This window comes from Panulirus ornatus, chromosome 3 (assembly GCF_036320965.1).
Source record: "Panulirus ornatus isolate Po-2019 chromosome 3, ASM3632096v1, whole genome shotgun sequence".
NCBI lineage: Eukaryota > Metazoa > Arthropoda > Malacostraca > Decapoda > Palinuridae > Panulirus > Panulirus ornatus.
This window is the reverse complement of record NC_092226.1, coordinates 28,073,311-28,090,659: the sequence shown is the minus strand read 5'-3', so window position 1 is coordinate 28,090,659 and position 17,349 is coordinate 28,073,311. Positions and strand designations below refer to the sequence as shown.

The window sequence follows — 17,349 nt, the reverse complement described above, 5'->3', positions numbered from 1 at the left end:
TAAAATATGGTAAACAAAAATAGGCAAAACTACAACAAATATACTCAAATTAGATTTAAATATAAAGCTTGATTTCTTTATACAGCATACACAAGTAAATAAAAAATTCAGAATACAAAACTTGTGAAAGGTGAACTCATACACATTATATATATAGCCAAACAGCTGAGGGAAGAAACAAATGAGTAACTATAGTATTTTTCCATTAAATCATTTACATAAATTTCATACACGTAAAAATGAAATATTAGGTATTTTGATACTGATATTATTACATAGTTGGTAATGATTACGAACATATCATGATATTAGATATGCCATTTTATTGTCTTCTTAGACGACAATACCAAAATATTATCCGGAGTGTAAACATGGCGACGCGCAAAGTGGTGAGATATTTCCTTTCCTCTCGCTTATTTCATTCTAAGCATCTTTACTGAACCTTTGATGAAAGAATGAGGACACAGATGCAAACTGTTAGATCACATATTAATTGTATTTTGCCTAAGATAAAATATCCCTTCAGGCGCCGCCGGTACTGAATGCTTGATGACATAAAGGCCCTTCTCTGACTGTAGGCTTAAATGGGCTTTTGATATCAGATCATTAACATCATTCTTTCTTGCTTATGTGACCATGGGTTATAGGTATTTCAATGTCCACAGTATTTTTTCCTATTTCATCCCAGAGATTTCTTAGCGGTCTTTCTAATTCCAGCTGCACTTGGTGCACTCACGATCTAAGTGATTCACAAGAAAGAGGACTTTAGCTTTCGTTTATAATTTAGGTGCTTTACATACCGCGTTGTGATTACAGAAATATTTGTGGACCATGAGTTGAAGCATTATATTGACAGTAAGGCGATTGCAGGGTGTCTGTGAAAATTTTGGGATATTCAAAGTAAAATTTGTTGGTAGCTTTCAAAAAATTGCTAGAACCTTTGGAAACCTCTCTTAATCAACCTAACGATCAGGATGTATATAGATTTTCAAAAATAGTTGAAATATACCTGTCACATCAATAAAAATTGTATTACCAAATTTGTCAAAGGATATAAACAGACAGGTGACAGCATGAGTTATGTGTATAACTTGCTCCCACAATTATCCCCATGTTTTCCCTGATATACACAACCTTCATTATCTTATATACTGTTACTTAGTAAAATTCAGTGTTCCAAATCTTGCTCCATGATATATCTTTAAGCTGTTTACAACACCAAGAACATGAGAAACCATATCCTAGAACTAGTATCAGTATAAAGATAAACTGAACAGAGATTTTATAGATGACGTGTTGTAGATGATAAACTGTGCAAGTGATATACGTGGATTCCTTGTCTTGTTGAAATGAAATAAAATCCTCATAAAGAGGATAGTGCCTTGAAATCATGGGGTTTTGTGTGGTAAAAGCATCTTTTATCTCCAACAAGAGGGACATTAATGGCATCCCAAAGTAGATTTTGAATGCCCCAGAGAAAATGCCTATCCAACAGACAGTTGAAGACAGACTTCCAAATAGTACTTGTTCAGATTTTGCTGAGCTCATTTGGTTTGTAAATTGATGTACAAACTGACTACAACCTTTAAAAGAAGGGTTAGAAATCTATAACTTACGTAAATTCTATGTTATTTCTTCTGCATCACCTTATTTTTCTTTTCCCAGCAGACAGTAGCTTTTTCTTCTTTTTTCATTCGGTAAAGCAGTACAATGTGGGCACTGTTATTATGTTAGTTAATTGATATACTGGAAGGAAAGAAACTAATATACATTGGTCCTAGAATTGGTGCCATAGTGATGAAACAACAGAAGGGACACTGAAAATTGTGTCATCAATCATGAACTTTCAATATCAGTTGTATGGGAAAGAAGTTGATATTCATCAGTGATAAGTAATTATTATCCCTTTTTTTCTCCCACTAGAACATCCAAATTGGATTGGAACATCCAAATAGGGGGTCTTGAAATAGCTGCCACTGTTAAAAACTTGTATACAGAAGACCCTTGCCAACCAATGGGCTTATGTGGACAAACTCTGGTGGTCTAGGTACAAGGCTTATGTGAAATAATGGGGTTAGAGGGAGGGCCCATTGGGAGACATACCCTAAGTCCTATAATGAACTTTTTCATTATTACCAGCTTATTCCATAAGAACAAGATGCTTATTCCATAAATATTCAAAGCAATGATGGGCACATTTGAAAAGTAATTATATTATGGCAGTATGTCACCTCTGCTGCCATGCCTCCAAACCCCAGCAAAGCAGCCAGCAAGCAATACCAAACAAAACTACCTCATCTCTCATCCTTAGCAACACTGCCTGGCTATGACCCTCCTTTAGCCTATCCTTAGTAATGGTGGTTTGCCAGGCTGAATTACAAGCAGCCCAAATCATGGAAACAATTTTGGTGCTTCCAAGGAAAACATGAATACTCTTGATGTGATACTATGCTTGGTAAAATGATGTACATGATTATAATTGCATACTTGGAAACTGGTTGGTAAAATTGTGGTAGGCTTGTGACCTCTGTACAGGAATCACAGCCTTAACCAGCACCACCGATGATCAAACGCCAGATTATACATTGTAAGTCACATGACCAATTATAAATATTTGATGTTTATAATTCTTTGAAAACAAAAGCAGTCAATAATTCACAAACAAATACATATGTATATATATATCTTCCCTTTTTATCCCTGAAGAAACAGAATTGAAATTTTATTATAAGTTATAAGTGAAATGAGATGAAGTAAGTACAGTATTTTGAGGGACTCTTGAATGTATTAGATGATTGGGTAGCAGAGGTGCTGTTTTAAGGAAAAGGTGGCATGAGGAGTGAGAGTCATGGAATGGCACAGTGAAAAGAGGGGAGTTGGAAATCTTGTCTCATGTGGTATGTGTGACAGTTGATTGACTACTGTCAGATTTACATCATAGTTTAAGGGTTAGATATTTTCATTCTTGTTCATTAGGGAGAAAAAAGAAAGGGCCTTAGCTCTGCCGGAATTATCCTGGGGAGAGGCTAACCATACATATGGAAAACCAAAATAGTGGCAGATAAAGGTATGTAAATTGTCAGAGAACAAAATAGTGAAAATTGGTGTTAGATTTTATTTGAAGGGTATTGAAATATAGAAATGTTAGCTTCACTTACATATTTGGAAAACTGATTATGATTTCTATTCCTGTGTTTTCTTCTTAAACCTTATGATACTTGATGTCACCCACTGGATATGAAAACAAAGGTGCATGTCCTTTGAAACTAGGGAAATGAGCTATAGACTATATATTTCTTATTTAGCATTTCGAAATGGTCACATTTTTTTTATATATTTTAGTTTATGTGTAATAACTTTGCGAAGATGGAAGCCGGCAAGGCAGTGGGTTTGGATGGTATTGCAGTGGAATTTATTAAAAAAGGGAATGGCTGTATTGTTGACTGGTTGGTAAGTTTATTTGATGTATGTGGTTTCGGTGCATTATTACATGACAGCTAGAGACTGAGTGTGAACGAATGGGGCCTTTGTTTTCTTTTCCTAGCACTACCTCACACACATGAGGGGGGAGGGGGTTGTTATTCCATGTGTGGCAAGGTTGCGATGGGAATAAATAAAGGCAGACAGTATGAATTATGTACATGTGTATATATGTATATGTCTGTGTGTGTATATATATGTGTACATTGAGATGTATAGGTATGTATATTTGCGTGTGTGGACATGTATGTATATACATGTGTATGTGGGTGGGTTGGGCCATTCTTTCGTCTGTGTCCTTGTGCTACCTCGCTAACGTGGGAAACAGCTAGAAAGCAAAATAAATATAGATAAATAATGACTCATGGTGAGGTGCCTGAGGACTGGCGGAATGCTTGCATAGTGCCATTGTACAAAGGCAAAGGGGATAAGAGTGAGTGCTCAAATTACAGAGGTATATGTTCGTTTAGTATTCCTGGGAAATTATATGGGAGTGTATTGATTGAGAGGGTGAAGGCATATACAGAGCATCAGATTGGGGAAGAACAGTGTGGTTTCAGAAGTGGTAGAGGATGTGAGGTGTTTGCTTTGAAAAATGTAAGTGAGAAATACTTAGAAAAGCAAATGGATTTGTATGTAGCATTTATGGGTCTGGAGAAGGCATATGATAGAGTTGATAGAGATGCTCTGTGGAAGGTATTAAGAATATATGGTGTGGGAGGTAAGTTGTTAGAAGCAGTGAAAAGTTTTTATCGAGGACGTAAGGCATGTGTACGTGTCGCGAGAGAGGAAAGTGATTGGTTCTCAGTGAATGTAGGTTTGTGGCAGGGGTGCGTGATGTCTCTATGGTTGTTTAATTTGTGTATGGATGGGGTTGTTAGGGAGGTGAATGCAAGAGTTTTGGAAAGAGGGGTAAGTATGCAGTCTGTTGTGGATGAAAGAGCTTGGGAAGTGAGTCAGTTGTTGTTCGCTGATGATACAGCGCTGGTGGCTGATTCGTGTATGAAACTGCAGAAGCTGGTGACTGAGTTTGGTAAAGTGTGTGAAAGAAGAAAGCTGAGAGTAAATGTGAATAAGAGCAAGGTTATTAGGTACAGTAGGGTTGAGGGAGAAATCAATTGGGAGATAAGTTTGAATGGAGAAAACTGGAGGAAGTGAAGTGTTTTAGATAACTGGGAGTGGACTTGGGAGCGGATGGAACCATGAAAACGGAAGTGAATCATAGGGTGGGGGAGGAGGCGAAAGTTCTGTGAGCGTTGAAAAATGTGTGGAAGTCGAGAATGGTATCTTGGAAAGCAAAAATGAGTATGTTTGAAGGAATAGTGGTTCCAGCAATGTTATATGGTTGCGAGGCATGGGCTATAGATAGAGTTGTGTGAAGGAGGGTGGATGTGCTGGAAATGAGATGTTTGAGGACATTATGTGGTGTGAGGTGGTTTGATCGAGTAATTAATGAAAGGGTAAGAGAGATGTGTGGTAATAAAAAGTGTGGTTGAGAGAGCAGAAGAGGGTGTTTTGAAATGGTTTGGTCACATGTAGAGAATGAGTGAGGGAAGATTGACAAAGGGGATATATGTGTCAGAGGGGAGGGAATGAGGAGAAGTGGGAGACCAGATTGAAGGTGGAAGGATGGAGTGAAAAAGCTTTTGAGTGATTGGGGCCTGAACATGCAGGAGGGTGAAAGGCATGCAAGGAATAGAGTGAATTGGAACGACGTGGTATACCGGAATAGATGTGCTGTCATTGGATTGACCCAGGGCATGTGAAGCGTCTGGGGTAAACCATGGAAAGTTTTGTGGGGCCTTGATGTGGAAAGGGAGTTGTGGTTTCGTTGCATTATACATGACAGCTAGAGACTGAGTGTGAACGAGTGTGGCCTTTGTTGTCTTTTCCTAGTGTTACCTCATGCACATGCAGAGGGAGGGGGTTTTCATTTCATGTGTGGCGGGGTGACGACGGGAATGTATATATATGTATACGTTGAGATGTATTTGTATATATATGTGCGTGTGTGGACATGTATGTGGGTGGGTTGGGCCATTCTTTTGTCTGTTTCCTTGCACTACCTCGCTAACGCGGGAGACAGCGACAAAGTATGATAAATAAAATAATATATATATATATCCCTGGGGACAGGGGAGAAAGTATACTTCCCTCGTATTCCCTGCATGCCGTAGAAGGTGACTAAAAGGGAAGGGAGCGGAGGGCTGGAAATCCTCCCCTCTCATCTTTTTTTAATTTTCCAAAAGAAGGAGCAGAGAAGGGGGCCAGGTGAGGATATTCCCTTAAAGACCCAGTCCTCTGTTCTTAACGCTACCTTGCTAATGTGTGAAATGGCGAATAGTATGAAAGAAAGAAAGGTATATATATGTGTGTGTGTGTGTTTATGAGGGGATAGCTTGTTCTCCGTCTGTTTCCTGGTGTTATCTCGCTGATGCAGGAAACGCGATCAAGTATGATGAAAAAATATTAGTTTGCAATCCTTTTTTAATGTTCAATCCCTTGTTTTCTCTGTCCATAATAATACTCCTTGTTATCAGGTTATTTAATAAGAAAAAAGAAACAGTGTTAATGAAAAACTTTTCTTATTAATTCCATATTTTTATACAAAAGAACGAATCCTTAAGAGTTGATGGAAGATCCCAAAACTAGAAAAATTTAGACATAAATCACCCTCATGAAAACCTCACCTAACCTCTCTAGCCTTCAAAATTTGGTTAAAGCACATGTGTTTCAGCTTCCTAACACTATTGACTTGGGAATTTTTTGCACGCTACTAGGTAGTATGATTAGGGAATACAAGAACAAATGCAGAACATGAATTTGAGCATTTCTTTTTAAATCATAAATTGGAAGTAGAAATGAGGGTTGGGCATACTGTATCAAGGAAAATGTTAAGTTACTTAATGTAAAAGTAGGTAATACACTTGTAAAAATCCTATTTACACCTCAATTAACTTCACCTAATTGCTGATATGATAGTAAGAATATACAAATATCAGATTTGACTGTTTTGAGGGATGGTGTTGCTGCTTGCTATGGTACTTCGTAATTGTCATCTTGCTCTACTTTCACAGTAAACATAAAGAGTAGGTAGTTGGAAAGGTGGTTTAGTTAGCTTTTCATAGGTTCTTTTGAGCTGCTACAATTATATTGCCTATATTTTCCTCAGTATATTACTATTGCCTTATTTGATATCATTTAATGAAATATAATGCTTGTAAGCATGCTTTGCAACTCACTTGATTCTTAGAACACTACATTAGCATTGTAGAATGAAATATTCAATATCTGAAGCTCACTGCAGACCTAAAATTGGCTTTTTCTCGAGTTATATATCAATCATACTTATGAAGAGCGCTGCCATGATGGTGCTGGATGTCATCAAAAAGACGACACAGCAACCAGCTGCATAAGCCTAACCAACAGACAGATTTAACTTTGGTTTATTTCTAGGTAAAACTTAACATATTAGCCAGATATTTTACAAGTACAATGCCTACAGGTTGATGAAAATAAGTTTAAAAGAAGCTGAACATTATGTAAGAATAAAAGGAAAGTGAATGAGGATCTTAGATAAATGGTGAATGAAAATTTAGGGAAAAATGAGATACAGTAATCCTTTAAATGAAATCAGTCACTGGTACTATGCACCTTGCTATGGAAGTCGAGAACATTATCTCGGAAAGCAAAAATGGGTATGTTTGAAGGAATAGTGGTTCCAACAATGTTGTATGGTTGCGAGACGTGGGCTATGGATAGAGTTGTGCGCAGGAGGATGGATGTGCTGGAAATGAGATGTTTGAGGACAATATGTGGTGTGAGGTGGTTTAATCGAGTAAGTAACGTAAGGGTAAGAGAGATGTGTGGAAATAAAAAGAGCGTGGTTGAGAGAGCAGAAGAGGGTGTTTTGAAATGGTTCGGGCACATGGAGAGAATGAGTGAGGAAAGATTGACCAAGAGAATATATGTGTCGGAGGTGGAGGGAACGAGGAGAAGAGGGAGACCAAATTGGAGGTGGAAAGATGGAGTGAAAAAGATTTTGTGTGATCAGGGCCTGAACATGCAGGAGGGTGAAAGGAAGGCAAGGAATAGAGTGAATTGGAGCGATGTGGTATACCGGGGTTGACGTGCTGTCAGTGGATTGAATCAAGGCATGTGAAGCGTCTGGGGTAAACCATGGTAAGCTGTGTAGGTATGTATATTTGCGTGTGTGGACGTATGTATATACATGTGTATGGGGGTGGGTTGGGCCATTTCTTTCGTCTGTTTCCATGCGCTACCTCGCAAACGCGGGAGACAGCGACAAAGCAAAAAAAAAAAAAAAAAAAAAGAAATTCTTATCTAATTCTTGCAATCATTTTTACTCCCTTTCCCTTCATACAGAGGAAAAGTTACTGCCTTTGTCCAATCATCATGCTCAGGTCTGTTCTTTAGCATTATCCCTTTGTCTCTTTATCATCATGTTCATCAATACCAATACTTCAAGGATTATAGAATCTCACTTTATTTGAAAAGCAAAGTGGGTATAGTAAGGGAAAGGGGAGCGAAGACCAGATTTTTGCAGTTAGACTAGCATTAAAGTTCTAGAGAAAAAGAAGTGTGTTTGCAGTATGTATGTTTTTAAAAAATGAATATGAAAAAATGAATGGGAAAACTATCTGAGAAATTCTGACTACAGTGGTATGCAAGAAAACCTTATGAATGCTACAAAGAGCTTTTCTTTCTGTAAGTAATGTATGTGTGAAAGTAAATAGTGGTTGAGTGGATGGTCTAAAATAAATGTGGAAGGGTATCAAATTGTGTGATGTCACCATCCTTATTAGGTAATTTGATGGATGGGGTTATAGTGTGTAATACTGAATCAAGGAAAATCTGATTTTAGTTGCCATTCTTATATCTCTGCGGATATTTTGTGTTGAAGAAAAATACCAGGTTGTACTGTAACTATGATTAGTCAGAGAATTCTGTTATTTTGTTTCCCCAAGATTTTTCTCTTTTATAGTGGTAAAAGGGGTAAAAGTATAGACAAGTTGGAAGACCAATCACAAAGTTGAGACAGAAGTGCAATATATGGAGTGATATAGTCATTTGTGACTGAGGTGTTTGAAATGCTGAAAGAATGAATGTTAAAGGCTGTAGATACAGGGTAATGTTTTATAGAAATAAAAGGTGAAATACATGCTGGATGAATGAGATCAGAAGTAATGTACAGAATAGAAGTGTCACTGGGTCCCTTGATAGAATAATGAAGGTTAAAGATGTAACTATGGAAAAGAATGGAAGAAGAAATGATTAAGGGACAATATAGTCCTTAAGACCCAGACCTAAGCTGCCAAAATGTGGACAAGGAATGAATCACAGAGATCAAGAATCCTGACTGGAAATGAGCCATTTGAGAGGAGCATGTGGTAGGACTAGAAGGAATGAATAAAGAAAATGGGGGTGTATGTGAGTTTTGGTATGGCAGGGGAATGAATTGTGTAGTGGAAGACAGAGTGAAATGTAATACTTTGAGGTAGTCTGAGCATATGGAAAGAATGAAAGCCGAGGAGTTTACAAGGAGAGTCTATGATATGATAATTAAAGGTGCTGGTGTGAGTAAGAACACCTTTGACATGGGGAAGTACAGTGGAAGAGTAGTGGAGGGAGAGAAATGGTGGAAGAATGTGTGGAATAATGTATGTAAGGACAGGGATAAGTGGAAACTTTTTCTGTGGCCACTCCTATGATGGGAGTTCTCAGAGAGAATGGGCATCAGACATATAGATAGAAAGAGATTGACATTGGTTGTGATTTTTTTTTCATAACAGTAAATGAACTTCATTCAGTAATCCACAATGAAAGGCAGCCACACCCTTGTGTTTTTTTCATACTGCAGATAGGCGAGCTTCAGTCAGTAATGCACACTGAAAGGCAGCCACACCCTAGTATAAGATATACAGAATAATGTTTACAGTATCAGTCACCTCACTTATTTCCTCATAGATAACCTTTCTTTCCTATTTTTTTCTGCAAAATCTATTTATTCATTTAGCTCACACATTTCACTGTAATGTCAGTGGAAACCATGCTTTTCACCATTTGATATGCTCACAACTCTTTAAATGAATAGCCTCGTACTTCTAAAATAAAGATGGACATGGCATTAACTAATTCCCTTGTTCACAACATTAAAGCAACCCATTTTTGTGTAAGGATAGTATTATGGGCAGTGTATGAATTAATGCCCCTCTGGTTTTCAGGCAACTGGACTAACTGGGTTGGCTGTGGCATCCAACCCACATCACATGCTTGGTGTTCTGTATGGCAAGATCCTACGTTGTTTACAGAAAATGCCACCTGATGCTGCTTACCGGAGATATACAGAACAGATTATTACTGAGCGCAGTGCTCATGTGAAAACAGTAAGAATACATGTTGACATTTTTATGATTCTTTTAGATGTGCTTCATAAGTGGTATTGACATGAATACATTATATTTGATGTTCACTACTTCCAGTTTATGTCAAGGCCCATGAAGTGTCTGATACATCCCTTTCCTTGCACATTTACAAGAAGCCTTTCAGTTTTTAACTCTTCCCATTACACTGCCTCAATCTGCCCCTCAAACATGACACTTCTGTTACACCTCTCAGTTCTCTCTCATCTCTCATATACATTCAGTAATTTCTCCCTCCATCCTTCATGTATACAGAAGCTCCCTTTTCTGTTGTATGGTCTGTTTTCATGTTATTTTTCCTTAATATCAGCAAATCATCTCTACATCTTAATGGGCCACTTGAGAAGTTGTTTAGAGACTAAATGGAAGAGGGATTTGTGCCAAGGAATTGGAATAGAATAGATGGCATACCAGAATGAGATAGAAGGCATAGATCATTCAGTTGATATACAAAGAAGAGACATAGTTAGGACGCCATTGTTAAATAAGCTTTACCGGATGGTGGTGTTCGGGTCTGGCAACATGCCTGTCATAAGATTTTTATTAGGTAGATAAGAAAGGGAACTTCACAAATTTTGCCTTCAGTAGAATTATTGAATTTGTATGGCCTTCAGTAATATTAATGTTACAATTCTTTATATGTTTAATAATAGAAGCTTCAGTAATATTTCTTGTGGTAAAGGGGTTACAGTTAATAATTGAATTGGCATTACTCTGGTCAGTACAGTGGTCATAATTTTTAACATAATTAAACAAAGCATTTGATTCTTGTCCTGTTTTTATACTATATTTATGTTGCTTAAATCCAACACTAAACATATTACAATTTCTATAAGGTATTGTGTAAACACAGCCTGCAGAATTTTCTGGCAAGTTTTTTATTAAGAAATTCTTTTAGTATTGATATTGCTGAAGTTTACATTTACATTAAAGGAGTTAAGCAACCTGGGAAGTAATGTAACATCACTAAAAGGGAGAACTAAAAGATTCTTGGTATCAAAGGGAGGTTTGGGTTTTATTCTATAAAGTGATTTCTTTACCAACTTAAGGGATTTATCAATGAAAGATCTAGGATACTTTAACTTAGATCCAGTAGAATATATATATTCTCAAACTCATCATCAATAAATTATGGACTGGAATGATGATAATTTAATTCTGTTGTGTTGAGCTAAGTAATAATGGATAGATGAACAAACATTGGTGGGTTTTCTGTGTACTCTAAACTTATACATGTTTCTATCCCTATAGATCATGCAATCTAATAATGATAGCATACAACTACTTTCCACTTATACAGTAAAGTTAATAGAAGGTACTAAATTGTTAAGGAAAGGGAGAAAAGTTTGTATATTTTTGTTTGTTGGCCAAACACAAAGGACATCATCTCCATACCTAAACCATATTGCCATAGAGGGTGAGATATCCCTTAGTAATTTTGTTTCAAAGAATTCCATGAAAGTGCACTTAGGAACTTATGTTTCATTTTCCTGATTTTTTTTGCATATACTAGATCACACACACCACTGTGACCTTTTGCTATGTGAATAAGTACAAAGTTATTAGGTTCAGTAGGGTTGAGGGACAAGTTGAGTGGGATGTAAGTTTGGTGAAGAAAAATTGGAGGAAGTGAAGTGTTTTAGATATCTGGAATTGGACTTAGCAGTGGATGGAACTATAGAAGTGGAAATGAGTCACAAAGTGGGGGAGGGAGCGAAGGTTCTGGGAGCGTTGAAGGTGAGAACGTTATCTCGGGACAGCAAAAATGGGTTTGTTTGAAGGAATAGTGGTTCTAACAATGTTATATGGTTGTGAGGCATGGGCTATAGATAGGGTTGTGCGAAGGAGGGTGGATGTGTTGGAAATGAAATGTTTGAAGACAATATGTGGTCTGAGGTAGTTTAATCAAGTAAGTAATGAAAGGGCAAAAGAAATGTGTGGAAACAAAAAGAGTGTGGTTGAGAGAGCAGAAGAGAGTGTGTTGAAATGGTTTGGACATGGAGAGAATGAGTGAAGAAAGATTGACAAAAAGGATATATCTGTTGGAGGTGGAGGGAACAAGGAGAAGCGGGAGACCAAATTGGAGGTGGAAGGATGGAGTGAAAAAGATTTTGAGTGATTGGGGCCTGAACATACAGGAGAGTGAAAGGTGTGCAAGGAATAGAGTGAATTGGAACGATGTGGTATACTGGGGTCGACATGCTGTCAGTGGATTGAACCAGGGCATGTGAAGCGTCTAGGGTAAACCATGGAACGTTTTTTTGGGCCTGGATGTGGAAACAGAGCTGTGGTTTCGTTGCATTACACATGACAGCTGGAGACTGAGTGTGAACGAATGTGGCCTTTGTTGTCTTTTTTAGCGCTACCTCGCATGCATGAGGGGGAAGGGTGTGCTGTTTCATGTTTGGTGGGATGGTGACGGGAATGGATGAATCCACCCACATACACATGTATATACGTACACGTCTACACACGCACATATACATACCTATACATCTCGACGTATACATATATATACACACACACAGACATATACTGTCTGCCCTTATTCGTTCCCGTTGCCACCCCACCACACATGAAATGAAAACCCCCTCCCCCGCATGTGTGCAAGGTAGTGCTAGGAAAAGACAACAAAGGCCACATTCATTCACACTCAGTCTCTAGCTGTCATGTAATAATGCACCGAAACCACAGCTCCCTTTCCTCATCCAGCCCCCACAGAACTTTCCATGGTTTACCCCAGACGCTTCACATGCCCTGGTTCAATCCATTGACAGCATGTCGACCCCGGTATACCGCATCGTTCCAATCCACTCTATTCCTTGCATGCCTTTCACTCTCCTGTATGTTCAGGCCCCAATCACTCAAAATCTTTTTCACTCCATCCTTCCACCTCCAATTTGGTCTCCTGCTTCTCCTTGTTCCCTCCACCTCTGACACATATATCCTCTTTGTCAATCTTTCCTCACTCATTCTCTCCATGTGACCAAAGCATTTCAAAACACCCTCTTCTGCTCTCTCAACCACACTCTTTTTATTACCACACATCTCTCTTACCCTTTTGTTACTTACTCGATCAAACCAACTCAAACCACATATTGTCCTCAAACATCTCATTTCCAGCACATCCACCCTCCTCCGCACAACTCTATCTATAGCCCACGCCTCTCAACCATATAACATTGCTGGAACTACTATTCCTTCAAGCATATCCAATTTTGCTTTCCAAGATAGCATTCTCGACTTCCACACATTTTTCAATGCTCCCAGAACTGTCGCCCCCTCCCCCACCCTATGTTTCACTTCCGCTTCCATGGTTCCATCTGCTGCCAAATCCACTCCCAGATATCTAAAACAGTTCACTTCCTCCAGTTTTTCTCCATTCAAACTTATCTCCCAATTGACTTGTCCCTCAACCCTCTGTACCTAATAACCTTGCTCTTATTCACATTTACTCTCAGCTTTCTTCTTTCACACTTTTTACCAAACTTACTCACCAGCTTCTGCAGTTTCTCACCTGAATCAGCCACCAGCACTGTATCATCAGCGAACAACAACTGACTCACTTCCCAAGCTCTTTCATCCACAACAGACTGCATACTTGCCCCTCTTTCTGAAACTCTTTCATTCACCTTCCTAACAACCCTATCCATAAACAAATTAAACAACCATGGAGACATCACGCACCCCTGCTGCAGACCAACATTCACTGAGAACCAATCACTTTCCTCTCTTCCTACATGTACACATACCTTACATCCTTGATCAAAACTTTTCACGGCTTCTAACAACTTACCTCCCACACTATATGTTCTTAATACCTTCCACAGAGTATCTCTGTCAACTCAGTCATATGCCTTCTCCAGATCTGTAAATGCTACATACAAATTCTTTTGCTTTTCTAAGTATTTCTCACATACATTCTTCAAAGCAAACACCTGATCCACACATCCTTTACCACTTCTGAAACCACACCCAAATCTACTAATGCAAGGTGATGATATCAACCCCAAGGTGATGATATCAACCCCAACCCAGGACCATCAGAGCACATGTGTCCATTTTGTTAAATCATCCACTACTGAAAATCATCGCACCTTTAGATATTCAGTGACTACAGTGTCATCGCTTTCATTGTACATCACTTTTTTGAAGAATGACAGTGTACTTAGAATTATGGATGTGCCACCACTACTTAAACTCAAACATCCATTGTACCTGTCTAAGTGATTACAATCTTAACGTTAATACAAGCAACAGCATAGAATACACAATCAAGCACAGAGAACCTCCTTTACACACTAAATATTGTACATATCAATGTCTGTAGCATCAAAAATAAGCTCACAGAAATATTTGGTGTTCTTCAAGAACACAATCTCCATGTAGCGCTCATCCAAGATACTGACTTGTGTCCAGACTTAACAGTGCAAGAACTCCACAAATTATTTCCATATGCCACAGCCAGTGCTAGATATCTAACCCATATACTGACTAACAGTTAAGGGTAACAATTAAGAGGGTATGAAATACAGGGTTGGCTGTAAACCTGACTTACTTGTACAGTTTAGAACCTTTGCAGGCATGCAGATGATTCATTGTAAGGAAGCTCATAGACAACTAAAGATAAATTTTTTTTATTTGTATTGAGTTTTTGATAATGGGTTGTTCAGAATAATGTTGGATATTTATATCCCTGGGGATAGGGGATTAAGAATACTTCCCACGTATTCCCTGCGTGTCGTAGAAGGCGACTAAAAGGGGAGGGAGCGGGGGGCTGGAAATCCTCCCCTCTCTTTTTTTTTTTTTTTTTTCCAAAAGAAGGAACAGAGGGGGCCAGGTGAGGATATTCCAAAAAAAGGCCCAGTCCTCTGTTCGTAACGCTACCTCACTAACGCGGGAAATGGCGAATAGTTTAAAAGAAAAGAAAGATTTGTATTTGTGTTATTTACTAAAGAAAAATCTTGAAATCAGTCATATGAATAACTGATAAAGATGTCTTGGCATTCACCGTGATATTTTTTAAGAAACAGTAATTTCAATGTGGTATATTTCTTTTACAAATATTCATAGGAACCAGATGTTGGGAAGCTAGAGAAAGCCATCAATTGTGGTCAGATTGAGGAGCTGATTCAACAAGCAGAGAATGAATTAACTTTAGCACGCAAGATGTTAGAATGGAAGCCCTGGGAACCTCTCATCCAGGAACCACCAAGTGGACAATGGAAGTGGCCTATATAGGCAATGTATATATGACAATATGAATCAGCATTTGTTTCATGCTTGATTATCTTCGGTAAAGTGTGTCAGAATTGACAGTGAAGTAGACTGACTGCATAGTAAGTGTCATAATTTGAGTTTTTTTTTTATCAAAATATTACTCTCCACACTCATTTGATCAAGGATATTGTGTTAATAGTGCAGACTTTGAAATTTATTTAACATTTAATTGCCATCAGAAAATCCGATGAGACTAAATATATGCTTGTACTCTGTAGTCACTATTTCAGATCAGACATTTGGTGAATTAGTTCATTACTATGAAAGAAATGTATGGGTCTAGATGTATGTACATAAAATAAATCAGTAAATTATATATATTCCAAGAGTATTTATATATCCTTGAAAGACTTCTTGGTGTTGGGTAATCTAAATGCAACTGTTAACATGTGAGAATTTACCTTCAATAAGGCTGTCATTATCAACAGACAGAAAAGGGTATAGCATCTTCTGGTACCTCCTTACCTCATGGGGCTGGAAATCCTCCCCTCCTGTTTAATTTTCCAAACGAAGGAACAGAGACATAGGATAAGTGGGGAATTTTTCCCTCTGAGACTCAGACATCTTTTCTTGCCACTACCTTGCTAATGTGGAAAATGATAGATATGTATGAAGAAAATAATGATATTGATTATGATTTATCATTGATAATGATATAGTTATTCTTGTTGATAACAATGACTATTTATATTTCATATTTGCTCAATTTTTTCTTACTTTTGTAAGGCAGCATCTGGAGAAGAAAACTCAGCCTTGGTGGAGAAACCTTCATTTATCTTTTTTCCTGTTCCAGCTTTTAGAATGTGATTATACAGGAGGAAAGAATATCCATCCTCTTGCTTTCACCCCTATGTTACCTTACACAACATGCAGGAGATATGTGGTTTTCTTCTTTACCCAGGGATAATGATTACTTATTTTTATCTACTTTGTACATACTTTATCCCTAGGGATGTAGGAGAAAGAGTACTGCCCTCAGATTCCCTGCATATATTAGAAGGCAAGAAAATGGGCTGGGAGGGAGGGGCTGTTAACCCTCCCCCTCTTGTATTATAGTTTCTAAAGATGAACAGAAGAGGGAGTCAAGCAAAGACTTGTCATCCTCCTCAAAGGCTCAAGTTAGGGTCTCTGAGTATGCACAAATGTAACCAAGGTGAGAAGAAGGGAAATAATCCCTGGGGATAGGGGAGAAAGAATACTTCCCTGCGTATCATAGAAGGCGGCTGAAGGGGACGGGAGCAGGGGGCTAGAAACCCTCTCCTTCTTGTATTTTAACTCTAAAAAGGGAAACAGGAGTCATATGAGGAGTGCTCATACTCCTCGAAAGCTCAGATTGGGGTGTCTAAATATGTGTGGATGTAACCAAGATGAGAAAAAAGGAGAGACAGGTAGTATGTTCGAGGAAAGGAACCTGGATGTTGTGGCTTCGAGTGAAATGAAGCTCAAGGGTAAAGGGGAAGTGTGGTTTGGGAATGTCTTGGGAGTAAAGTCAGGGGCTGTTGAGAGGACAAGAGTAAAGGAAGGAGTAGCACTACTCCTGAAACAGGAGTTGTAGGAGTATTTGATAGAGTGTAAGAAAGTAAACTCTAGACTGATATGGGTAAAACTGAAAGTGGATGGAGAGAGATGGGTGATTATTGGTGCCTATGCACTTGGTCATGAGAAGAAAGATCATGAGAGGCAAGTATTTTGGGAGCAGCTGAGTGAGTGTGTTAACAGTTTTGATGCACGAGACCGTGTTTTGAATGCAAAGGTGAGTAATGAGGCAGTTGAGGGAATAATTGATATACATGGGATGTTCAGTGTTGTAAATGGAAATGGTGAAGAGCTTGTAGATTTGTGTGCTGAAAAAGGACTGGTGATTGGGAATACCTGGTCTAAAGAGAGAGGTTTACATACATATACATATGTAAGTAGGAAAGATGGCCAGAGAGCGTTTAGGATTACATAGGATTACGTGTTAATTGATAGGCTCATGAAAGAGAGACTTTTGGATGTTAATGTGCTGAGAGGGGCAACTGGAGGGTTGTCTGATCATTATCTTGTGGAGACGAAGGTGTAGAGGTTTTCAGAAAAGAAGAGAGAATGTTGGGGTAAAGAGAACTGTGAGAGTAAGTGAGCTTGGGAAGGAGACTTGTCTGAGGAA

At 38.4% G+C, this 17,349-nt stretch overlaps 2 protein-coding genes across 3 annotated transcripts in view; one reads left to right on the top strand and one right to left on the bottom strand.

Moving 5' to 3' along the window:
• Positions 1–17,349, bottom strand: part of LOC139761611 (uncharacterized) — a 191,736-nt gene that overhangs the window by 142,071 nt on the left and 32,316 nt on the right. The gene's annotated exons all lie outside the window — the stretch shown is intronic.
• ND-13B (NADH dehydrogenase (ubiquinone) subunit ND-13B) lies at positions 184–15,519 on the top strand. Its single transcript, XM_071685864.1, has 3 exons — positions 184–389; positions 9,726–9,887; positions 14,997–15,519. Exons 1-3 carry the CDS (start codon positions 303–305, stop codon positions 15,162–15,164), a joined length of 417 nt encoding a protein of 138 aa, XP_071541965.1. The 5' UTR covers positions 184–302; the 3' UTR covers positions 15,165–15,519.